A 25,551-nucleotide genomic window follows, 5' to 3' on the forward strand; every position below is an offset into this window, starting at 1 on the left:
CTCCAACAGTTCAAGGTGGGTTAGATTGGTTTTATCTACCTCTCCTGAATACTGGCTGCCAATGCCGCCGCCATCTCTGCCATCTTGGTCTGTCTCTTCTCTTATAGTTTAGGTAGGAAGTCATGGCTATAAATATCTCTATATATTGACCCAATCAGATATTAAACCAAAATCTGATGTCCGGGGTTTCTCAGAGGAATACCTGTACTATTTGGCCGCTGCCAGCTATTGTTGCTGTGGCTGGTGACCATGGCCGCCACCATCTTCCCAGAAAATCTCTTTTCTTCTTTTTTGTGTGGTACTAGAGATGGAACCCAGGGGCATTCTACCTCTGAGCTACACCTCCAGTCCTATTTTTTATTCTTTATTTTGAGAATGAATAGGGTCTCACTGAGTTGCGAAGGGCCTATGTAGCTGAGGCTGGCTGTGAACCCAAATCCTTTTTTTTTTTTTTGCGGTACTGGGGATGGAACCCAGGAGCATTCTACTGCTGAGCTACACCCCCAGCCCTGTTTTTTTATTCTTTATTTTGAAACAGGGTCTCACTGAGTTGCAAGGCTTCACAAAGTAGCCGAGGCTATCCACAAACTGCCATCCTCCTGTCTCAGCCTCCCAAATGCTGGGATTACAAGCATGTGCCACCACACCCGCCTTTAGCTTATTCTTTTTTTTTTTTTTTTTTGGTGGTACTGGGGTTCCTGGAAGCCCTTCTACCTCCGGGATACACTCCCAGACCTATTTTATATTTTTGAAACAGGGTCTCTTACACCAGCGCGGCTGGCTTCGAACCTGCGCGATCCTCCTGTCTCCGCCTCCCAAGCGCGGGGATTACAAGCGTGCGCCACCACGCCCGGCTAGCTTATTCTTTATTTTGTAACAGGGTCTTATTAAGTTGCTGAAGGCCTAAATTGGTGAGGGTAACTTTAATCTTGCAATCCTACTGTCTCAATCTCCCAAGTACTGGAATTACAGACATGTACCACCATGCCTGACTACCCTCAGCTTTTTGAAGGGACAAATCAAAACTTTTTGCACATAGTAAATGTAAGTTATCTCTCAGAAATGCAAGGGCTTCTGCCCTGAACAGTGGGGAACATCTGTCATTACAGTACTTGGGAAGCTAAGACAGGAGGATCAAGGTTCAAGGACAACCTCAGCAAGTAGTGAGACTCAGAGCAACCTGACAAGACTTTCAGAATTAAAAAAAAAAAAAAAAAAATGGAGACCTAGAAGTGTAGCTTGGAAGTAGCATGTCCCTAAATTAAATCCTCAGTACCAAAATGTGTGTGTGTGTGTGTGTGTGTGTGTGTGTGTGTGTGTGTAAGTGCTTTAATGCATGCCTGTTTCCTTGTGTCTAAACAGGGAAGAGTAGTGGCACCTCAGATAGGGGTCATGAAAACTAGATGAAGTTAATATATGTGAAGTGCTCAGAATACAGTCTGAGCCCTCAATAAATACAAACCGCAAGCTGGATGTAGCGACTCATGCCTGTAATCCCAGTACTTAGGAGGCTGTGACAGGAGGATCACAGATTAGAGGCCAGCCTTAGCAATTTAGTGAAGTCCCTCAGCGACTTAATTAGATGCTGGTTCAAAATTAAAAATGAAATAGGGCTGGGGATGTAGCTCAGAGGTGAAATGCCCCTAGATTCAACCTCCAGCACCCAAAAAAAAAAAAAAAAAAAGTCTATCTGTGCTTGTTATTATCCAAACAGGCAGTTAGCTGCACAAGTCTGGAGCTCCACAAAGCCATCAACCTCAGAGAGGAAGGTCTGGTTAGTAATCCTCAGCATAAAGAGAAGCCCAAAAGACATCAGCTAAGAGAATGCAGAGGCAGCAGACACAGGGCTCCTGGGTGCTTCCATATACAGGAGAGCTGGCAGGAAGGAAGCCATGCAGAATACCAAAGCTTGATGACTGACTGAACTGAGAAAAGAACAGCCAAGTTTGAGGAAGGGCTGGTTCAGGTGGCGCCAGTTTCACAGGATGAGGACTAAGGATGCTTTATTCTGGTTGATAAAGCAGAGATCCTCGAGGACCTCAGTATGAGATGGCAGGGAATTTTTTGTTTGTTTGGGGGTTATTTTGGCAGTATTAGGGATTGAATCCAGGGGCATTCTACCTTGCAGTACTGGCGAATGAATCCAGGAGCATTCTATCTCTGAGCTATACTCCCAGCCCTATTTTTATTCTTTATATTGAAACAGGATCTCACTAAATTGCAGAGGGCCTCTCTAAGAAGCTGAAGCTGGCCGAGAACCTGCCATCCTCCTGTTGCAGCCTCCCAAGTACTGGGATTACAAGTATGTGCCACCACGTCCAGCTCTATTTTTTATTCTTCATTTGGAAACAGGGTCTAAGTTGTGAAGGGCCTCACTAAGTAGCTGCGGCTGTCTGAGAACTGCGATCCTCCTGCCTCAGCCTCTTAGTACGGGGATTACAAATGTGTGCCACCACGCCCAGCAAAGCCGGCAGTTCTGTATGGCTAAGAGACTCAGGGCTCAGGAGAAGGAAGAGCTATAGGCACAAGTCTGAGCAGGTGGAAAGGGAGTTCAGTACAGGACTGGCACACCTGAACTGCACAAGGTGGCAGGACACAGAAGTACCTAAATATTTTAAAGTATATTTTCATTCATTCTTTCTTTTTTGGTGGTACTGGGGTTCCTGGATGCCCTTCTTCTACCTCCGGGCTACACTCCCAGACCTATTTTTACATTTTTATTTGGAAACAGGGTCTCCTAAGCCAGTGCGCGCAGCTGGCTTCAAACCTGCGCGATCCTCCTGTCTCTGCCTCCCAAGTGCGGGGATTACAAGCGTGCGCCACCATGCCCGGCTCTATTTTCATTCATTTTTACTCTTTGGATATGAAATAAAACTGAGCCTCAAGAATCAGTATATAGTACTGCATTAAAAAAATCAATAGGAAAAAACATACTGGAGCATGATCAAATATGTGGACATCAAGAGGCAAAAATGGGGATTAAACCCAGGGGCATTCTACCTCTGAGCTACACCCTACCCCTTTTTTAAATCTTGAAACACTGTTTCACTAAATTACTCTGCGGTAACCTTGAACCTGTGATACTCCAGTCTCAGCCTCTCAAGTACTGGTAGAAGCAAACTTAAATCAAGATGGTTACTGAAATTCAACTAGTCAAGAAATCCAACTCAGTGAAGTGACAATCACAGTCTCTGGAAACAGATTGGCAACGGCAAGGACCAATTCTCTTTGGTCATTGGTGCATCAAAGGAAGAGTGAATGTTTGCTGCCTAACAGGGAGGAAAAAATTTAAAGGTTTCCTTTTTTTCTTTTTTTTTTTTTTAAATTCAGGGGGATTCTAACTCTAAGCTACACTTTCAGCTCAATTTTTTTTATTTTGAAACAGTGTCTCACTAAGTTGTGGAGGGCCTACATAGCTGTGGTTGGCCACAAACCTGCAATACTCCTGTCTCAGCCTCCCAAGTACTGGGATTACAAGCGTGTGACACCATGTCCAGCTTTTAAACTGTTTTAAATGTGATTTATAGCCGGGCGTGGTGGCGCACGATTGGAATCCCAGCATTTAGGAAGCGGAGATTGGAGGATCGCAGTTGGCGGACAACCTCAGCTACTTAGTGAGGCCCTCCGCAATTTAGTGAGACCCTGTTTCAAAATAAAGAATAAAAAATAGGGCAGGGGGTGTAGCTCGGAGGTCGAATGCCCCTGGGTTCCATCCCCAGACCCGCAAAAAAAAAAAAAAGAAAGAAAAATTTGATTTATGCCTGATGTTGAGAAATGTTATCCCAAAAAGAGTACTAGTACTGGAATTAAAAGAATGTGCCACCATACCCAGCTAATAATACAATGTTCTTCAATAACAACAGAAGGTACAATTTTCATTTATTTTTCAAATATTTAATTCATTTCTACCTTTCAACTACCATCCAAGAAATGCAAATGCTGCCTATTCAGTGAGGAGTGGAAGGGGTAGCACCTTTCATGGCCACTCCACGTCAAGCCGCAGCAGTGCTCAAAACAGCGCGGCCAGGACTTGGGAGGCTGAGACAGGAGAATAAGGATAGCGGGTTCGAAGCCAGCCTCAGCAACTGAACATGGCCCTCTGCAACTTAATCAGATCCTGCTTCAAATAAAAAGTAGGCTTGCGATGTAGATCAGACGTAGAATGCCCCTGGGTTCAATTCCCAGCAACACACACACACACACAAACACGTCAAAACAGCTAAGCAAATGAGACAGGTGAATCTCATCCACCCTGCTTCAGAAAGAGAGGTAATCAAAAAGCAGCTCATCTGTCTTTAGAAACAAAACAAAAGCAGAAAAATGAATATAATAGGAAGCTGTTCAGATTCTTGGTATTATTCCAAATTACTTTGTAGAATTGTTTAAAAAAATTAAGAAAGAGCCAGGCGTGGTGGCACATGCTTGTAATCCCAGCGCTTTGGAGGCCGCGACAGGAGGACTGCACAGGCTCAAAGCCAGCCTCGGCTACTTAGTGAGGTTCTCAGCAACTTAGACCCAGTTTCCAAATAAAGTATAAAATATGTCTGGAAGTATAGCCCAGAGGTAGAAAAAGCCCCTGGGTTCCACCCTCAGTACCACACACACACACACAAAAAGTAAAGGAAGATATTTTCCAGATTCTTTAGTTTCCTAATCCAAACTGATTTATCTGCTTGAGGGCAAAAGAACTAACTGGCAGACTTTAGAAAATTAAGGCGATCACTAGAGTCATAGGGTTTATTCTCCACAGCAAAGCACCCCAAAATGACCAGATCTATTTAAAGAGGCTGGAAAAGTAAACAAACACCACTTTGTTTTCAGAGTTGGTTTTTTTTATTATAAGAGGATTTGGCCACTTGTACGCCAACTTCAAGCAGTTAACTTCATGTGGTGCCACCTCCTCATTCAACTGCAAGTTTTTACTCTGAAATTTCAGTTCTTCTTTTCCAGCATGTTCTCACCCTGGTGCCAAGTCAAGCTCCATCTTTCCTCTGGAAGATGTGGGAACATCAAGAAAGCCACACTTCCTTCCCTCTACAAGTGCCCAGGGTGATCCCTCCATCATGCAGGGCAATGAAGGGTAATATCAAGAACCAAAAATGAACGTTTCCCTTGGCAAGATGGCACAGCTACTACGGCTCTGACCTACTGCTTTTTAGGAATTAATGTTCAAATATAAAAGTTGAGAAATTTTGTGTTCTCAGTGTTCTGAAAAATTAACTAGTGTCTTCTGACTATCCTGTCTTTTTTGGAAGCTTGCTGCTGCATTCTAAGGAGCCCATATAGGTGGCACTAACCTAGTAAAAATTTAAAAAGTCCCAGGCATTTTTTATTGCTCCAACCACAGGGACTATGAAGAATAAATTATAAGAGAATATTCTTTGTTTTATATTTTCCTGCTTTTTGAACTTATACCTATATGATTAGCAATTAAGAGTTACAAGAAAAATACAAATCTATTCTATTTCCAATTCCCTAAATTTCCCAGATAATAGCTAATTTTGCCATTAGGAAGCCAAACTGCCCCCTTTTTTTTGCCACCACTGCAAGGCTCTTGTACCAATCGGCCTCCATTATGAACCCCAGTTATTTTACAAAAAATGGGTACCAGGCCAGGTGTGGTGATGCATACCTAATAATTCCAGTACTTGGGAGGCTAAGATAGGAGGATTGCAGGTTCACAGCCAGCCTGAGCAACATAGTGAGACCCAGCAACCAAGCAAAACCTTGTCTCAATATAAAAAATAAGCCAGGCCATGGTGGTGCACACTTGAAATCCCAGTACTTGGGAGGCTGAAACAGGAGGATCGCAGGTTCAAGGGCAGTCTCAACAATTAATGAGATTCTCATCAATCTAGTGAGCCCTTTTTCAAAATATAATAAGACAGAGCTGGGGTGTAGCTCGGAGGTAGAATGCCCCTGGGTTCAATCCCCAGTACTACAAAAAAAAAAAAAAAAAGTAGCCTCAGCTACTTAGTGAGGAGTGTAGACTACCCTTATATCCAACCCCTAGTGCCCCCCCCCAATACACAGAAGTGGACACCAAAGCTGGGTATGGTGGTACACACCTGTAATCCCAGTACTTGGGAGGCTGAAACAGGAGGATCGCAGGTTCAAGGGCAATCTCAACAATTAATGAGATTCTCATCAATCTAGTGAGCCCTTTTTCAAAATATAATAAGACAGAGCTGGGGTGTAGCTCGGAGGTAGAATGCCCCTGGGTTCAATCCCCAGTACTACAAAAAAAAAAAAAAAAAAAGTAGCCTCAGCTACTTAGTGAGGAGTGTAGACTACCCTTATATCCAACCCCTAGTGCCCCCCCCCAATACACAGAAGTGGACACCAAAGCTGGGTATGGTGGTACACACCTGTAATCCCAGTACTTGGGAGGCTGAGACAGGAGGGTCGCAAGTTCGAAACTAGCCTCAGCAATTTAGCAAGACACTCAGCAATCTAGTGAGACTGTTTCAGAAGTAAAAAAAAAAAAAAAAAAAAAGAGAGAGGCTGTGGGGTGTAGCTTAGAGATAGAATATCTCTGGGTTCAGTTCCAAGTACCAAAAAAAGTAGATACTACTTATGATATCTAGAAATATTTGATAGATATAACTAAACTTAAACCTAATATCAATTCACCTAAAAAAATTCATACAATTTCCAGCAATAAATGAAAATATCCTAATGCCTCAAATAACCCAATCAAGGCTATTTGTTATTTATTTATTTATTTATTTATTTATTTATTTGCGGTCATGGGGGTCATACCCAGGGGCATTCTACCTCCAACCTACATCACGCCAGTCCTATTTTTATTCTTTATTTTCTTTATTTTAAAACATGGTCTCACAAAGGGCCTCACTAAGTAGCTGAAGCTGGCCACAAACCTGTAATCCTCCTGTCTCTGTCTTCCAAAAACTGTAATTACAAGCATGAGCCACAACGTCCAGCTCAAACAAGGGTTTTGGGCTCAAAACTAGCAGGAAAACTGGCTGGTGTTCTATCAACTCAGAATTTTGGTAATCTATTATGAATAATCCCAATTCACAGTTTTCGTTCTGACTGTACAGGAAATACTTTGTGCAACCCAACATATCTAAAAGGGTTTCACTCTGAGTGCTGCAAGCCCTCCACACAGCCTCAGAAGCCGAGGGACAGAGGCTTTTGGAAGACCAATTTACACGAGGCAAATGTATGCTAGCCCCAAAATGACTCACGAGCGCTTGTCACAGTCCATCACAGCAGCGATGACCTTAACAAGATACGCTCTGACGTGTCTCTTGCTTACAACTGAAAATGGACACAAAAGCTACAAATACTTATGTTTCCTATAGACAGTACATGTGCTGCCTGCTCTGGTTTTTCTGGATGTTCAGGATTTCTCTCTTAGCTCCACTTAAAAATGTTTTATTCTCTTGGTAAGCCACTTCAAAAATCATAATTTAGCTGGGTGTGGTGGCGCATACTTGTAATCCCAGTACTTCAGAATATCATTGGATTCAATACCCAGTAACACACACACACACACACACACACACACACACACACACACACACACCATTATTTCATAAAGACATTTCTTTGGAAGCTTACTACTGAAAATTAATTATTGTCATAAATTGACAGTTAAACTCAAATATTTCCAGGGTAGCCAAGGGGGCCCTTAACCCTTGGGGAATATTAAAAGGTATAAAACATGACCCATGTTCTGAAGCAGCTAAGCAAGAACATATTTACTGATTCACAGAAGAGGAAAGTATACTTGGAAAATTCAGCTCTAGAGAAGGTAAGATTACTTTGGTAACCTTTTTCCTATCGCTCTAATAACCATCATTAACAACTAGTGTTCTACACAACTAGCCCTTATGTAAGTTTAAGCCTATTTTTTCTTATTCTAGCGGAGCCAGGAAGTAGGGAATTAACCATTGCCAATAAGGATCCATTCAGTTTTCGCAGTTATAAGCTACCTCTTAACCTTCTGTTCGCTCAGTCTTTTCTCAGAGGCCTGACTTCAGCCATATAATCATCTTGAGTCCCCTCATCCCTTTAGGGTGAGGAACCTACAGCACTTGAGCGAGTGAGGGCATGGATGGCACTAAGTACTACCTACACGAACGACAACGCCGCCCTGGGGCCTTCACACTCTCATCACTCTTACACACTCTCAGCAGCACCTTTAAGAAATGGCCAGAGCCAGGCTTGGTGGCACACGCTTGTAATCCCAGTACTTGGGAGGCTGAGACAAGAGGATTGTGCGAATTTGAAGCCAGCCTCAGCTATTTTTTTTTTTTTTTTTTTTTTTTTGGTGGTATTTGGGATGGAACCCAGAGGCCTTCTACCTTGGGGCTATACTCCAAGACTTATTTTATATTTTATTTGGAAACAGGGTGTCACTAAGTTGCTGAGAGCCTCACTAAGTAGCTGAGGCTGGCTTCGAACCTGTGCGATCCTCCTGTCTCAGCCTCCCAAGTGTGGGGATTACAAGCATGTGCCACCACGCCCGGCAAACCTCAGCTACTTAGTGAGGCTCTCAGTGTAGCCTAGAGCTAGAATGCCCCTGAGTTCTATCCCCAGTATAAAAAAAAAAAAAAAAAAAAAAAAGCTGGGCGTGGTGAACGCTTGTAATCCCCATGCTTGGGAGGCGGAGACAGGAGGATCATGCAGGTTCGAAGCCAGTCGAGCTGGCTTAAGAGACCCTGTTTCCAAAAATAAAAATAAAAATAGGTCTGGAAGTATAGCCCCGGAGGTAGAAGGGCTTCCAGGAACCCCAATACCACGAAAGAAAGAAAGAAAGAAAGAAAGAAAGAAAGAAAGAAAGAAAGAAAGAAAGAAAGAAAGAAAGAAAGAAAGAAAGAGGAAAAAAAGAAAGGATAAAAGAAACAGCCAGAATGGCTCTTAAGTCTCTCTGCCATAAATTAGTATTTTTAAAAAATTAGTCACAACTCTCCTGTCTTCTACAGGTTCTCCTACTTTATGTAGTGTATCCTTGCAAAATGGTCCTAACAGTTGCATGCACATTAAAATTTCAATCCGACGAATAGTCACTGACCACCTTCTCTACAAAGAGTCACCACCATCAACAATACAAAACATCAATAATGACTTAGGAATGGTCTATGTCTAACAAAATCACAAACTCACAGAGAAAGGGACACATTCAAAAGTGTTCACAATAAAAGGAAGGCTGGGATCCAGGCAAGGTAGCCCACACCTGTGATCCCAATACTTGGGATGCTGAGACAGGAGGATCCCAGGTTCAAGGCCAGCCTTAGCTACTTAGTGCGGCCCTTCACAACTTAATAAGATGCTGTGTTTTTAAAAACTAAAATAGGACTGGGGGTGTAGTTCGGAGGTAGAATGCTCCTAGGTTCAATCCCTGGCACCACACACACACACACACACACACACACACACACACACGACTTAGGGTAAGTTCTTTGAGGGTAAGGTATTAGTGTGCAATAAGAAAAGAGAAAGGAGGGATATAGGTCAGAAGAACGCTTTGCCTAGTATGCATGAGGTCCTCAGTTCCATCCCCAGTAGAACAAAAGAAAAAAAGGGGAGAAGTTGAATTTCAACTAGCAGTATTATCTGTAAGGTTCAAGGGCAAGTTGGGGTGTGGGGGTCCCGGTGGAGCCATGGGGATGAATGAGCCAGGGCAGGTGGAGAAGGGAAAGGCTCCACGGCTGGAGGAGGCTAGGTCCACAGAGCCTAGGCGAACACCCAAGAGCTTTGCCATCTACTGCAGGAGCCACACAGAAGCAAGAATGTGTTCAAGAGATAAGGATCACAGCGTTCAAAGGAAGGCCAGCTAGACATGAAGGGCTGAGGATTTGGATCATTTATTAGTGAAAAGTCAAGGGGTTTTAGAAAAACAGTAACATAATCAGGTCTATATTTAAGAAAATCACTGACAACACTGTATAGGGTGAAAAGGCAGAGAGGGCAGTTAGGAGATTACCACAGGCACCCGTACGAAGGATGAGACTCAGGAGTCTACTGGTGGAGAGAAGGGCTTGCACAAACAGCAAGAACTGACCGTTATATAGACATGGGTTAGGGTTGGAAACCCAGTGTGGCCTTACTAGCCAAATGGCTTAAGGAGAACTGCTTAACTTATATGTGTTTCAGTTTCTTCATCTATAAAAGATGGTACACTTAACAAACCTTACACAGGCTAGGACCTCACACATGTGTTCCAACACTGAACTACATCCCCAGCCCTTTTAAATTTTTTTATTTTGGGACAGGGTCTCCCTAAATTGCCAAGGCTGGCCTTGATCCTCCTGAATGGCTAGGATTACAGGAGTGCACCATCACACTCTCCTTTTTTTATAAGAGATATGGCAGAACTTTATTTTGCCACCTTTTTTTTTTTGTATTTTTGGTACTGGGAATTTAACCCAGGGTCCCCAATCCAAGCTCTATTTTTTATTTTTTGTTTGAAACAAAGTCTCACTAGTTTGCTAAGAGTGTCCTTAAATTTGCTGAGGCTGGCCCCAAACCTGCAATCCTCCTGTCTCAGCCTCCCAAGTACAGACAGGCACCACCATGCTCAATTATATTTTTCCTTCTTAAGCACAAATTTCTCTACTATGTTTGTTTGTTTTGGTAATGGAGGGTGAACCCAGGGGCATTATATCTCTAAACAAGATAATCATTAGATCTCTAAACTAGACAATCAGAACTTTCCAAGTGCCAGGCAGAGTGCGAAGGGCACCAGCCCTTTTAATTTTTTAATTTTGAAACTGTGTTCCATTAAATTGCTGAGGCTGGCCTTGAATCTACAACCCTCCTGTCTCAGGTTTCCAAGTACGGGGGTTACAAGTATGTGCCACGGTGCCCAGCCTCAAGTAGTTATTCTTAAACTTTAATATGCTTTAAACCATTCTACTTGTGGTTATTTTTATTTCTCATATAAATCTCCTACCACTAGCCGGGCGTAGTGGCGCACGCTTGTAATCCCCGCGCTTGGGAGGCAGAGACAGGAGGATCGCGCAGGTTCGAAGCTAGCCCCGCGCGCTGGCTTAGGAGACCCTGTTTCCAAATAAAAATGCAAAAATAGGTCTGGGAGTGTAGCCCGGAGGTAGAAGGGCTTCCAGGAACCCCAGTACCACCAAAAAAAAAAAAAAATATATATATATATATATATATATATATATATATATATATATATATATATATATATATCTCCTACCACTGAAACCTACAGTCTATAACTTCTACTTCTTCTATATTGATCTCTGTAGGTGAACACTTATTCCACTAAGTTGGAACAAATGTCAGTTACCAAGGGCAAATCAATAACTCTGAGCCCGGAGCCAAAAATCCTGAAGAGCTTCAGAGTCATCCAGGACCCTAGTGCTCATGCTCCTCAATAGACTAGGAAAGCTAGTTAGAGAGACCCAGAGTGACAACACTAATATAGCTGCCCTGGCCTGACAGTTAAGCAGCTCATGGAGGTATGCATTTCTTAGTAATTGCCCTGCCTAGGTACTGCCATGTTCTCCGTCTTCTCCCTTTTTCCCTTATTTCTAATTATGTTATAGTTGGACACATATGTTACCAAGACAGGTGGCTGGCCTTCTGTTTATTTCACCTGGTTTATCCATGAACTTGGTACCCAGAGCAAAATCAAGAACATCTAAAGCCTACATATACAACATTCACATTGGCAAAGAGAGATTATAGCACTTATGTGTGTGTGCACACACAAACTTGCACACATCAAATTAATAAAAGCCAGCTATTTGAGTGAAGAAGGATCCCAGTCCCCATATCCTTAAGTTGTTTCCACTTCTTAGTTCTAATAATAATCAGAACCTTGAAGTGCCAGGCAGAGTGCTAAGGGCTTTGCATCCAGCTCTCAAGCTTCACAGGAATGCTGTTGTGAAGCTAGATTGCCCCAAATTTACAAATGAAAAACCAGGAACCAGGAAGTTAAACTATCCAAGGTCATTTAGCTAATAAAACAGCTAAGATAAAATTTGAGCCCAGACTAAACCCAGTTTTAGCAGCTCTTAATTATTGTGCTATACTATCTCACACAACCACAGATTAGATTCTTTCTTTTCTTTGCAAAGGTATTTATATATGTATGAACAAAAAATCCTAGCCAGAGAGATTACAAAAGGATTTCCTCATTAACCAAGCTTAAAGAGATGTTATCCACAAGGTTTTACTGCTTGTAATTAAAGGCAGTAATCTAGGGACAGTGTTGAGTTTGATTTAAAAGTCAGTCAATACATGGATGGACCAAAGTTGAATATAGGCATGTATAAATATTTACTCCTTTACGAGTAAAATGCTTATTATAGATGTAAGATTAACTTCTTCCTAGTTTTCAGAAATGACAGTTCAAAGGAGAGCCTAATGAAAAAAATTTTCTCCAAAAACACTCCTCACAAGTTTTATTACTTTAATTCAAGACAGAAAGCAAAAATTACTTTGATGCTATAAAATGAGCAAAGCAGAGACAGCATCAGAGCTCTTAGACAGTTCCAAGGTTAGAAAGACTCACAGCTCAGCCCAGTACTCAGGAGGCTGAGACAAGAGAATCAAGGTTAGAGACCAGTTTTAGCAAACTGGTGAGACTGCTGTTTAATAAAATAGGGGTGTGGCTCTGAGACAGAAAGCCTTTGGCTTCAATCCCCACAAAGAAAGAATCAAAGAATGAATGAGTAGCGCACGGAGTGGTGGCCCACCCTTGTAATCCCACCATTTGGGAGGCTGAGACCCGAGGGCCATGGTTCACGGCCAGCCTCAGCTACTTACTGAGACCCTTTGGAACTTAGACCCTGTTTCAAAATAAAGAATAAGCCGGGCGTGGTGGCACACACTTGTAATCCCTGCTTGGGAGGCTGACAGGAGGATCACACAGGTTCAAAGCCAGCGCCAGCTTCAAGCTACTTAGTGAGGCTCTCAGCAACTTTGTGAGACCGTTTCCAAATAAAGTATAAAATAATCTGAGTATAGCCCAGAGGTAGAAAGCCTCTGGGTTCCACCCCCAGTACCTCCAAAAGAAGGAGGAGGAGGAGGAGGAGGAGGAGGAGGAGGAGGAGGAGGAGGAGGAGGAGAAGAGGAAGAAGAAATAAAGAGTAAAAATTGGGCTGGGGGTGTAGCTCAGAGGTCAAATGCCCTGGGTTCCATCCCCCCAATAGTACCAAAAAAAAATAAATAAATAAAAATAAATTTAAAAAAGAAAGAATAAGAGAGAAAACAAAACAAAATGCAATAAAATATATAGAAGAAATTCCAACTCCTGAAACAAACACCAGTGGAATAGCTCCTATCTACTAAGGCCTCATAAGGTTTTGCTATAGCAGTAATTAAAGGCAATCAGTCTGGGGAAATCCCTTTAATCTGTCAAATAGAAAAACAACTCATTTCAAAAAAGGGAGAATTTTCATACACTGTACAAAAAACTGCCAACTAACTCTTACATTTATATCTTTGTGAACTGTTTCCTTAAAACTAAAACCTAAGATGGGTGTGGTGGCACATAGTTGTAATCCCAGCATTTGGGAGGCTGAGGCAGGAGGATCGCAGTTCGCAAACAGCCTCAGCTATTTAGTGAGGCCCTTTGCAACTCAGTGAGATCCTGTTTCAAAATAAAGGGTTAAAAATAGGTTGGGGGTGTAGCACAGAGGTAGAATGCCCCTGGGTTCCATCCCAGTACTGAAGAAAAAAAAAAAAAGACTAAAACCCAGATGAGGCATGCTTGTAATCTCAGTACTTGGGAGGCTGAGACAGGAGGATCCCAGGTTTGCGGACAGCCTCAGCTACTTAGTGAGTCCTTCCACAACTTAGACTTTGTTTCCAAAAAAGAAAAAAAGAATAAAAAAATAGAGCTGAGGGTATTAGCTCGGAGGCAGAATGCCCCTAGGTTCAATTCCCAGTACTGCAAAAAACAAACAAAAAACACTCACTAAAGTTACTATGTCTAGAGATGCCATGTCTAAAAAGTTAAACCCAACTTGGCTTTTTAGAAATTTTGTACTAACCTACTAATGGGGCTTATATCATCTACAACTAAAAATCACACAACAAAATTCACTCTCTCTCACAATGGTATTGGGAATTGAACTTACGGGGCTTATTACCTCCAAGCTATACCACCAGTCCTTTTTACGTATTTTTTTGAAACAGGGTCTCACTAAGTTACCGAGTGCTGGTCTGGAACCTGCAATCCTCCTATTTCAGCCTGCCAAGTACTGGGATTCCCATTGTAGTGTGCCACTGCCCGGCTACAAAATTCTTCTTTCAAATGTCTTAGTCTTTATAAGCAAATGTTCGGCTGTGGCTTTTGCCTCATGGATGGCTTCCCCTGGTGTGTAACCTGATGAGGTAAAAAGCTCATTGAAATATTTAACACTGGTGGTATAGATTTCTTTGGATAGGCCAAGAAAAGCAGCTCATCCTTTTTAAAAACATAAAGAGCCATTTTATGGGAAGTCATTCTCTCAGTCTGAGTGTCAGTGTGTTTCCTCACGGCTTTCTCAGAGACCTTATTGCGGGGAAGAAATGGAAAGGCTAACAAAAGGACCCCTTTTCTTTCCCTATTCTCAGCATAATATACCTCAGCCATGGGGCCAGTAGCATCCACACTGTCATAAATGCCAGCAATTAGAGAATTAAGCCATAAAACCACCCACTCAGGTAGAAGATGCAGGCCTCCAGCCTTATTTAAGGTGCCATAAAAGATCCTGAACTTCCTTCTTTCAGACCTTCTTCATAGCCAGGAAATGACAATGACAAGAGGGAAACACATGGTCTCACCTCACACTGATGTGATCAATGAAGCTATCTGGGTCCAGGTGAAGAATTTAAGATTCCTTTCTTAATAAAGACTCCCATTTCCTCTCACATGCCATGTGCAGATCAATAAAAGAACAATCTGCACTGTGAGCACTATTACAATGACAGCTAAAGCCAAACTACTTTTTCCAAAAAATTATTTTATTTTATTCTGAAACTATCCTAGAAGCCTAGACAATTCCCCGACCTCCTCCAGAAATAGTGCCTAAAAGTATATTCTTAATTAGCCCAGTATAGTAATCCTAATGCTAGGGAGATTGAGATAGGAGGATAGCAGATTTGAGGCCAGTCTTAGCAATTTAGAAAGACTGTTTCAAAATAAAAAGGGCAGGGAGTATAGCTTAGAGATGGAATGCCCCTAAATTCAATTCCCAGCACTAAAAAAGAATAGTCTTAATTAGCTCAATTTTGAGAACCTTCTGCAGCCTTTTTTCTTTTTTGTGGTAGTGAGGGAGGAACCCAGGGGCTTCTACCTCTGAGCTACACCCCCAGTCTTACTTTTTATTCTTTATTTTGAAACAGGGTCTCACTGAGTTGCAAAGGGCCTCACTAAGTAGCTGAGGCTGTCAGCGAACTGCAATCCTCCTGTCTCAGCCTCCCAAATGCTGGGATTAAAAGTGCGTGCCCCCCGCCCAGCTCTTCCTGCAGTTTTTTCTAACCCAAAAAGTTAATTCAGCTCTCAAAGTTAACTTTCATTCAATCTCTTTCAAAATTCTGTTTTCTTTTTTATTTCCTTCTTTCTTTATTTTTCTGTACTGGGATTGGAACCCAAGGGTTTTCTACCTCTGAACTACATCCCCGGCCCTATTTTTTTTATTCTTTATTTTGAAAAAAGGTCTCACTAAGTTGCAGAAGGCCTAAGTAGCTGATGCTGATTGTGAACACTACAGCTATCCTCCTGTCCCAGCCTCCCAAATGCTATGATTACAAGCGTGTGCCACCATGCCCAGCAGCCTTGGAATTTACTAAGATCCTCAAGAACCTAGAGAGAGCCAGGCGTGGTGGCGCACGCTTGTAATCCCAACATTTGGGAGGCTGAGACTGGAGGATCCCTGTTCTCGGACAGCCTCAGCTACTTAGTGAGGCCCTCCACAACTAAGTGAGACCCTGTTTCAAAATAAAGAATAAAACATTGGGCAGGGAGTGTAGCTTGGAGGTCGAACGCCTCTGGGTTCCATCCCAGACCCGCAAAAAAAAAAAAAAAAAAAAAAAGAGAGAGAGAGAGAGAGAGAAGAAAGAAAGAAAGAAAGAAAGAAAGAAAGAAAGAAAGAAAGAAAGAAAAAAAAACTAGAGAGACCCTGTTTCAAAATAAAAAAATCACCAGGTCTAGGGGTGTGGCTCAGAGGTAGAATGCCCCTGGGCTCAATTCCCGGTATAAAAATTTTTTTTTTGGTATGACTTAGGAGCAGTCAATAATTCCACTTGTCTTCACAACTTACTAGGACACAAATATCACAAGTCTATGATTTACTCCATAAGATTTTTTTTTTTTTCAGTACTAAGGATGGAACCCTGGGGAGGGGATCCTACCTCTGAGTGACACCCTCAGCCCTATTTTTATTTTTTTGGAAACAGGGTCTCACTGAGTTGCAAAGGGCCTAAGTATCTGAGGCTATCTGCGAATAGGACAGCTGAGGCTGTCCTGACTGTGATTCTCCTGTGTAAACCCCCCAAATGCTGGAATTACAAGTGTGCACCACCACGCCTAGCTACTCCATAAGATTTTATTCATCAAGCTTCATAAATCATTCTAAATAAGATCTAAACAAGTACTTATATCTTTAGCATCTTCTTTCCTAGTAGTAGCTACCGGGTTAAGAATCTGATTAAAATGTAGGTGCATCACATCAGGCTCACTAGGAATTTAACCTTTCTATTTTTCATTATGATGATGATGATGATGTGCGGGGGTGCTGGGGACTGAACCCAAGGATAATCAACCTCCAAGCTATACCCCCAGCTCTTTTTTTATTTTCTACCTTTGAAACAGGGTCTTGCCAAGTTGCTGAGGCCTCACTAAGCTGCCGAGGCTGGCCTCAAACCTGCGATCTGTATCTCAGTACTGGGATTACAAGTGCCTGGGTTATTTAACCTTACTTAATTCCTGAAAATAATACATGCAAAGAAAGGAACATTCTTCAGTTCCTTCCAAAGTAAGTAGTGATGCTCACAAAGTTCGCTTTCTCCAAGGTCCATGTCACTGAGCTCTTCTCCTTGGCAGAGGAATTAGGAAGAGACGAGATATTCACAAAAGGCCCAATTGAAGGCCTCCAGTTAAATGCTAGGAGGAAACTGTGCCAACACTAGTGGAATGTGGAGAGGCTCAAAGAGAACTTAATTAGGAGGTCTACAATTAAAACACAGCAAGTCTCCAAGAGAGAAGCACTGTTGTCCACCATGCCCCTGAGCAGGCAAAGCACTGCTACCACCCCTCCAGCCGGAAACAACCGGTACAGTCTGCACAACAGATCTCTGGAAGGACAGCTCCAAGGTGACCAAAGAGTGTAGTATGTCAAATGGGAATATATTTTTAACATCCACCAAAAGATACATCACTATTTCATGCATCAATTAGAAGCATGTGTCTTAAGATAAAAATTACATAGAAGGCAAAACAACAGGGACATTTCATATGGCTTTCAGTGAGAGATGAAGAAGTTCTAAAGACTGTATTCCTTTTTTTTTTTTTTAAAGTAGTACATGGGACTGAACCTAGGTATGTTCTACCTCAGAGATATAACCCTAAACCTATTTTTACTTTTTATTTGGCAACTGGGTCTCACTAAGTTGCAGAGGGCCTCATTAAAAAGTTGAGGCTAGCCAGGCGTGGTGGCGCACGCTTGTAATACCAGCATTCGGGAGGCTGAGACAGGAGATTCAGGTTCGTGGACAGCCTCAGCTACTTAGTGAGGCCCGTTGCAACTCACTGAGACCCTGTTTCAAAATAAAAGATAAAATATAGGGCTGGGGTTGTAGTTCAGAGGTAGAATGCTCCTGAGTTCCATTCCCAGTACCGCAAAAAAAAAAAAAAAAAAAAAAGCTAAAGTTGGCCATGGCACACATTACAAGTGTGCACCACCATACCCAGCTTAAAGACTGGTCATGGTAGTACATGCCTGTAATCCCAGTACTTGGAGGCTGAGCCATGAGAATCACTGGTTTAAGAACAGACTCTCAGCAAGTAATGCAAATCACAACATCACAACAATTTAGTGAAACCCTGTTTCAAAATAAAAATAAATAGCTGGGTGTGGTGGCACATGGCAATCCCAGTATTGGGAGGCTGAGATAGGAGGATTGCAGGTTCTTGGCCAGCCTCAGCAATTTAGTGAGGCCATCTGCAACTTAGTAAGATCCTGTTTCAAAATAAAGGAATAAAATAGAGCTGGGGTGTAGCTCAGAGGTAGATGCCCCTGAGTTCCATCCCCAGTACCACAAAAACAAAACTAAACTAAATATGGGGGTAGAGCTCAAAAGGAGAATGCCGCCCAGCGTGGTGGAACATGCTTGTAATGCCAGTACTTGGGAGGCTGAGAGAGGACCACCTCAGGTTCATGGACAGCCTCAGCTACTTAGTGAGGCCCTCTGCAATTTAGCGAGAACTTGTTTCAAAATAAAGAACAAAAAAATATGGTTGGGGGTATAGCTCGGAGGTAGAATGCCCCTGGGTTCCATCCCCAGTAGCAAAAAAAAAAAAAAAAAAAAAAAAAAAAAGAATGGCCCCTGAGTTCAATCTCTAGTACCAGAAAAATAAAAAATCACCATAGGCCAATGAGTCAATGGGCCTGGTATGGTGACACACACCTGTAATCGTAAGACAGGAGACTGAGAAAGGATGTTGCAGCTACAGGGAGGCTGAAGCTGGAATATCACTTGAGTCCAAGACCAGCATGAGTAACATAGCAAGACCTCACTTAAAAATAAATAAGCCGGGCATGGTGGTGCACCTTATAATCCAGTACTCAGGATGCTGAGTCAGGAAGGTCACCGGTTCACTGCCAGCGTCAACAATTTAGTGGAGTCCTCTGCAACTTAGTTAAGATTTTGTTTTAAAATAAAAAATAAGCCAGATATGGTGGTGCATGCCTATAATCCCAGTACTTGGGGGGGGGCTGAGACAGGATTGCAGGTTCAAAGGCAGCCTCAGCAATTTAGGGAGGTTCACCACAACCTAGTGAGACGCTGCTTCAAAATAAAAACTAAAATAGGGATGGGAGTGTAGTTTGGAGGTAGAAAGTCCTTAGGTTCAATTCCTTGTAACAAACACATAGAGAAAGAAAGAAACTGGCAGTATAGCCCAGAGGTAGAATGCACTGGGTTCAATCCCCAGTACCACAAAATAATTAATTCACCAAAGAAGCTCACTGACTTTCACATTTATTTATTTACTTATTTTGGTAGTACTGGGGATTAAACCCAGAGGTGCTCTACCTTTGAGCTATACATGACCCTTTTAATTTTGAAACAGTATCTTGTTAAGCTGCTGGGGCTGCACTCGAACCTGTGATCCTCTTGTTTCAGTCTCCCAAATACTGGGATTGCAGGTGTGAAGCACCATACCCAGATGACTCTCACTGTTAAACTCTGAATAAAATTCTAGCTGGGCATGGTGGCTCATGGTTGTAATCCCAGCATTTGGGAGGCTGAGACTGGAGGTTTGTGGTTTGCAGACAGCCTCTGCTACTCAGTGAGGCCCTCTGTAACTTAGTGAGACCCTGTCTCAAAATAAAGAAAAAATAGGGCAGGTGGTGTTGCTTGGAGGTTGAATGCCCCTGGGTTCCATCCCCAGACACACACACACACACACACACACACACACACACGCAAATCGGACCTGACCATTTAATAGAAAGAAATTCAGATAATGGAACAGAAAAAATTCATAAGTGATTTAGTGCAGCTTTTCATTCTATAGGTCAGAAAATACAAGTTGAAAGGTCTTCTAAATGGCCAGTGGTAGAGGAGTGAGAACAGACCTACATCCACTGATGGCCACACCACTTTGTGTTCTCTTGCTCATCTTCCTTGTGCTAAGCTCAGGATTAGCTAGGAAGGCAATAAAGGAGCCACTTCTCTTGGTACATATGCTTGGTTATTATCTCCCCCCAAACCCAGTCACTCTCCAACAACTATCTAAAGGACGTTCATCAGCCAGGTGTAGTGGCATACGCTTGTTTGTTTGTGGTACCAGGGATGAAACCCAGAGCATTCTACCGCCAAGCTACACCCCCAGCCCTATTTTTTAGTCATTATTTTGAAACAGGGTCTGAGTTGCAGAGGGCCTTAATAAGTAGCTAAGGCTGGCCACGAACCCAGATCCTCCTGTCTGGGCCTCTCAAATGCTAGGATTACAAGTGTGTGCCACCACACTGGCTTTCATATTTTATTTGGAAACAGGGTTCCACTCATTTGCCAAGGGCCTCACTAAGTTGCTGAGAATATCTTCCAACCTGCAATCCTCCTGTCTCAGCCTCCCAAGCACCAGGATTACAAGCGTGCACCACTATATCAGATGAATATCATCTTTTCTAAACCCAACTCAAAGGGCTGCCCCCATCCACACAAACTAAAGTGGAGTTTCAAAAGGAAAACAAACACTTATCAGTGTTGTGATTCAGTCTCAATTTATATCTAATTGAAGTTTGCTATTTTGAGAGGCATTAAGGAAGGTAAACTGGATCATGAATAAAAACAGACTAGTTGCTGATAAATCATGGTTTCTGGAGATATATATATATATATATATGGTTTTTTGGGGTTTTTTTTTTTTTTTTTTTTTTTTTTTTTTTGCGGGTCTGGGGATGGAACCCAGAGGCATTTGACCTCCAAGCTACACCCCCTGCCCCCCCCTTTTTTTTTTTGGTACTGGGAGTGGAACCCACAGGCTTTCTACCTCCAGGCTATACTCCCAGACCTATTTTATACTTTATTTGGAAATCGAGTCTCACTAAGTTGCTGAGAGCCTCACTGGGCAGCTGAGGCTGGCTTTGAACCTGTGTGTTCCTCCTGTCTCAGCCTCCTAAGCACTGGTATTACAAGTGTGCGCCACCACGCCTGGCTTCCAATTTTTTTATTCTTTATTTTTAAACAGGGTCTCCCTGAGTTGCGGAGGGCCTCACTAAGTAGCTGAGGCTGCCCATGAACCGCGATCCTCTGGTCTCAGCCTCCCAAATGCTGGGATTACAAGTGTGCATCACCACGCCCGGCTTGGAGTTTATATTAAAACAGCCCAAATTCTAGTCAACAGAGAAGATGCTGTGTGCTAGATTTATTCAGATAACAAAATTTAGTAGCATGACAATACCTGGGACAATACTCAGAAAAATCGGACACTGGCTCTGTGGAGAGAAGGGGAAGGAAAGGCCAAATAGGGACCTCTGTGATTTCTCACAGTGCACAATAAAACTGCAATTCTACTTCCTAATCTTCATACAGAAGGCCCAATAAAAGCCAGGCATGGTAGCACATGCTTGTAATCCCAGTACTTGGGAGGCTGGGACAGGAGGATAGCAGGTTCAAAGCCAGCCTCAACAACTTAGCGAGGTCCTCTGCAACTTAGTGAGACCGTTTCCAAATAAATAAAATCGGGCTGGGGGTTTAGCTCAGAGTTAGAACTCTGGATTCAATCCCCAGTGCCACACACACACACACACACACACACACACACACACCCAATAAAAAAGAAATACTGAAATACCTATGTATGTTTAAAAATAATCCTATTCTACTAGAATTCTGTCACAAGGAACTCTTACATGTAGTTGTTTTCAGAGAAGCTCGTGATGTAAGAGACACTGGGAACCAGGAGCAGTAAAGGCCAAGTCTCCTATGGCTAAGAGTCCCCATGAGGAAGGAACCTGCAGGTTCTTTGACCTACCTTTTCAAGTTTTAACTTAGGTTTTTGTTAGGGCAGCTTCTAGTCATAATTTTCTTAAAGAAACCACAATTTGAGAGGTTAGAACCACTTGGGGTCATATAACCATTTCTTTATGACTCCAGACAAGTCTTGATACAGAGGTGCCAGAAAGTTCTGAGAAGCAATCTTTAGAATTCTGTACCTATGTCAGCCTAGGTAGGCCCTAAACTTCCCTTTGGGAACCTTACTGTTGATTTGTAAGACCTATATAACAAAATGCTTGGTTCCTATGTAGAAAGCAATTATGGCAGGAGAGCTCATCAGTCTGGCTTAGCACTAACAACACATGCCATCAACCCATACTAGACTGCCTCACATTCGCCCAATTCAGAAAAAACATTAAAGTTGAATGAAAGAAGCCAACCACTCTTCTCATAATGAAGTAGCAACTGTTGTTCAGGCAAAGTTTAAAAGAAAAAACCCACTTATTAACATGTTCTCATTGCAGGTAACTGCAGTTCCTTGACAGGCTTTACACTACAAACTATAACTATGAAGCAAAATAAAACATTTGTTTAAGATCATCTCATAATGCCACTGGGTAAGAAAATATCAGCACCTGATTAAAACTTTAAAGGTAATTTGTCAAAGACTAACAGATAAAATATTCTGGTGCCCATACATTAGGTCCCTGAATCCAGTCTCTTAAAAATCTATGACTGAAAGTTGTCAGTATCAACCTTTGATTTTGAATATGCAATAACAACATTTAGAATCATAAACACATGGTCCTTCAATACAAAGTACATAAGCATTCGGGACAAGAAGAAACTGCTTCTTATGATCCCATTAAAACAGACTCACTTCTCCTAATAGAGACTTTATTATACTCAAATGTACATGGGGCGTTTTAAAATTCTACACATAACCAGACAAGTCTCAATTTTGAAAATAAGCAGGTAAACAAAATGTCAGTAAGTCTAATTTTTTTTTTCTGCTGCTGTATCTTTTAAAAAAGCAAAATCAACTCACATTTAAGCACCAACTCCATGCAAGTAACCTGAACGGTTCAGTCTTTTTGTCATGTATGAGGCCTTTGGTTCTCCAACTACATGGGATCTGTGTTGTTAGCTTAAAAAATACAGAATTGGCCTTTCAAAAAAAAATAATCATCTCCAGCAACCAATAAATAGTCTCAAACAACCCTGCTGACTGCAGCTGCCTTCTGAAGGCTGGGGAAAGGAGGTGGAGATAGAGCAGAGAGGGGCAGGGAAGGGGACGCTGGAGCTCGCTACACAGCAAGGAACACGCCCCCATCATGTCCTCCCTGTTGTCAGAAGGCAGTTGTCAGTCTCCTGATCAGCCTGCCTTAGAAACAATTTTTTAAAGGAGGCAGGAAGAATAACAACTAAAAATGCCAGCTCCTTGGAAGAAGGCACCGGGGTCCCCGGATCTCCTCCCACCCGGTCGGTCTTCCCAGGATCATCTGATAAACCTAAAGGGGTGTAGGCACAATAGAGAAAGGGGTTTGCCAGGGAGACTTTGCCTGCACCATGGGCAAAACACGCGGGAAACGGCCGGTCGTTATCTTTCCCTTTCTGTTTCAATCAAGAGCATTCTAGAGCAGCAGCCCCCTTGGCTTCAGCCCCTAGCAGCTGCTCTTCCTTCTCCTACCATCCCCAGCTCATCCCTCCCCCTCCCCATGTGATTCAAACTCCCTCTTCCGAGTCCAATGGAAAACAAATGCGCAACGCCACTGGCTGGACCTGAACTCAACTTCCCTGGGCAGGGCAACTTTCCATTTTGTGAAGGAGGCTGCAGAATGATTTCCAAAGCATCCCCATGCTCATCCCTTTGCTACCGGGGAAAGGACGAAGCTCTGGCCCTTCATCCACCTCGGGGCCCCTAATAAGAATCAGAGACAACCCAAAGCCCTCCTTTTAAGGAATAACTTTGCTTCATAATCCTTTCTCCCAACCCAAAGCAACTACCACCTCACTGAAGTGAAACTGTCCCTCATCTACTCTCTCTCTCCCCACCCCAATTCAGCTCCCCACCCCTTGCCAAGCCCCAGGACTGGCCTAGGAGAAGATGGATCAATAGTGAAATGACTAGAGAAGGGCGGGAGGGAGCAGGAGACTGCGTGCTCTCTGAGCAGAGGGTGGGGTAGGAGACAGCTGCTTCCCTGGGGAGGACACTGCCCGAGGACCACCCCCCGCCCCGTCAGACACCACCCCACGCAGTGCCCCCTCCCCAGAGACAGAGGGAAAGCCTGCTTCAGGGGATAGCCCTAGGGCTGGGCTGGGGGACTCTGGACTACGGCCCCTCGGATGCTACTAAATGCTCCATTCTAAAAGAGGGAAAGGGTGGCGTGCAGGTGGAGTGATTCCCAGCTACCAGCAGGCTAGAGACTAGCCCTGGACGGTGGGGAAAGAGCCTGCAGCAGGAGGAGCTCACCGTTATCTGGGGGGGTGGGGGGGATGCGGAGGTCAGGACAGGTGGGGAGGACGGCAGCTTTCCCCTTGGGGCAGGGCAGAATGGGAGAGGGTCTGTCCGCTGGGGGTGGCGGTGGGCTGCGGGTGGATGGAGGAAGGGGGAGTGGCTGGCAAGGTGGGACCTGGCCGGGCCTCGGGCGAGGGTTCTCGGGTTTTCGGAAGCCAGGTGCGGCGGGGGGGAAAAGCGGGTGCCCGGGGGCTAGGAGATGAACGTGGGCCAGGACTAGGCCACCGCCAGAGAGATGCCCGGGAGGTAAACTGCCCTCGGAGCAACACATCTGCCGAGGAGGGAGGCGGGGATGTGGCGGGATCAGGTCTCGAGCGGGGAGGAGGGAGGAATCTTGCTCGGATGAGGTAATCTGTGAAAGGGAGGAGGGGTTCGGGCCCGGGATGGGAAACCCCGGCGAAGGGGTCTGAGCCGGGGGATCTGGGGCAGGGGCCGGGGGCGGGCGGGGCGCAGAAGCCGAGGCCGGAGGAGCCCAGCCCCGGCGGGGGCGTCCGCGCGCCGGAGCCCGGCCCGGGGGTCCCGAGGTGGGAGGGCCCGGGCCGGGGCCGGGGCCAGAGCCGGGATGCTCCCAGCCCGGCCGCGGGCTGCGCAGCGGTGCAGACCCCGGGCCCGGGGCTCCCTCGCCCCTTACCTCTCCGCTGCCGCCTCCCCCGCCGCTCTCCCCGAACACTGCCCGGAACCGGCGCAGGTTGGTGCCGATGGCGGCCGAGACCTGCAGCGCCGCGTCGAAGCCCGGGCCCACCCGCAGCAGCGCCGGCCCCGCGGAGGCCGCGGCGGACGACGAGGCCGCGGCGGACGACGACGCGGCGGCCGCGGCCCCCAGCGCCCCGGCCCCGCCGCTTCCCGCCGCCGCCGCCACCGCCGGGGGGGAGGGGGGCGCCCCGGGGACGCCGGCGGCCGCCGCGGGCCCGGGGGGCAGCAGCAGGGCCGGCACGCGTTGCCGCGGGGCGCCCCCCAGGCCCCGGCGCCCCCCGCCGCCGCCGCCCCCGGTGGTCCCGGGCCGGGCGGGGAAGCGCCACCGACAGCTGTGCGCCATGTTCGCCCCGTGAAGTGAAGCGGCGAGAGGGAGAGGCGACAACACAGGGGCGGGGAGGCGGGGGGCGCGGGCCCCGGAACCGGCCTAAGCCGCGCCGCGCCGCCCGCCGCCGCGCCCAGCCGGCCGCGATGCCGAGCGCCGGGCCGCGCCCGCCCGCCCCGCGCGCTGTGTACGCGCCGCGGCCTCCGCCGGCGCCGCGCCGCGGCCGCGCCATGCCGAGCCCCGGGCCGCGCGCGCCGCCCCGCGAGCTGCATAAGCGCGCGCCCCGCCCTCGGCGAGCGCATTGCTGGGCGAGGAGGGGAAGGAAGCCCGGGCGCCGCGCGCGGGTTCCGGGGGGGAGGGGGCG

The 25,551-nt window shown here is 45.0% G+C and overlaps 1 protein-coding gene across 3 annotated transcripts in view; it reads right to left on the minus strand.

Annotated features, from left to right (window-relative positions):
• KMT2A (lysine methyltransferase 2A) overlaps positions 1-25,205 on the minus strand; it is a gene marked incomplete at both ends in the record, with an annotated part of 98,642 nt that extends 73,437 nt beyond the window's left edge. For 2 of the 3 annotated variants that reach the window (XM_080708766.1, XM_080708765.1), the window contains one exon: positions 24,801-25,205. In XM_080708766.1, coding sequence (XP_080564892.1) covers positions 24,801-25,205 — 405 coding nt within the window. Of the gene's footprint in view, positions 1-22,699; positions 22,799-24,800 lie in introns of all 3 variants that reach the window. The other variant, XM_080708764.1, reaches the window with a different exon arrangement.
• Between the last annotated feature and the right edge of the window lie 346 nt (positions 25,206-25,551).

Source organism: Muscardinus avellanarius (assembly GCF_963383645.1).
Source record: "Muscardinus avellanarius genome assembly, chromosome: 1".
NCBI lineage: Eukaryota > Metazoa > Chordata > Mammalia > Rodentia > Gliridae > Muscardinus > Muscardinus avellanarius.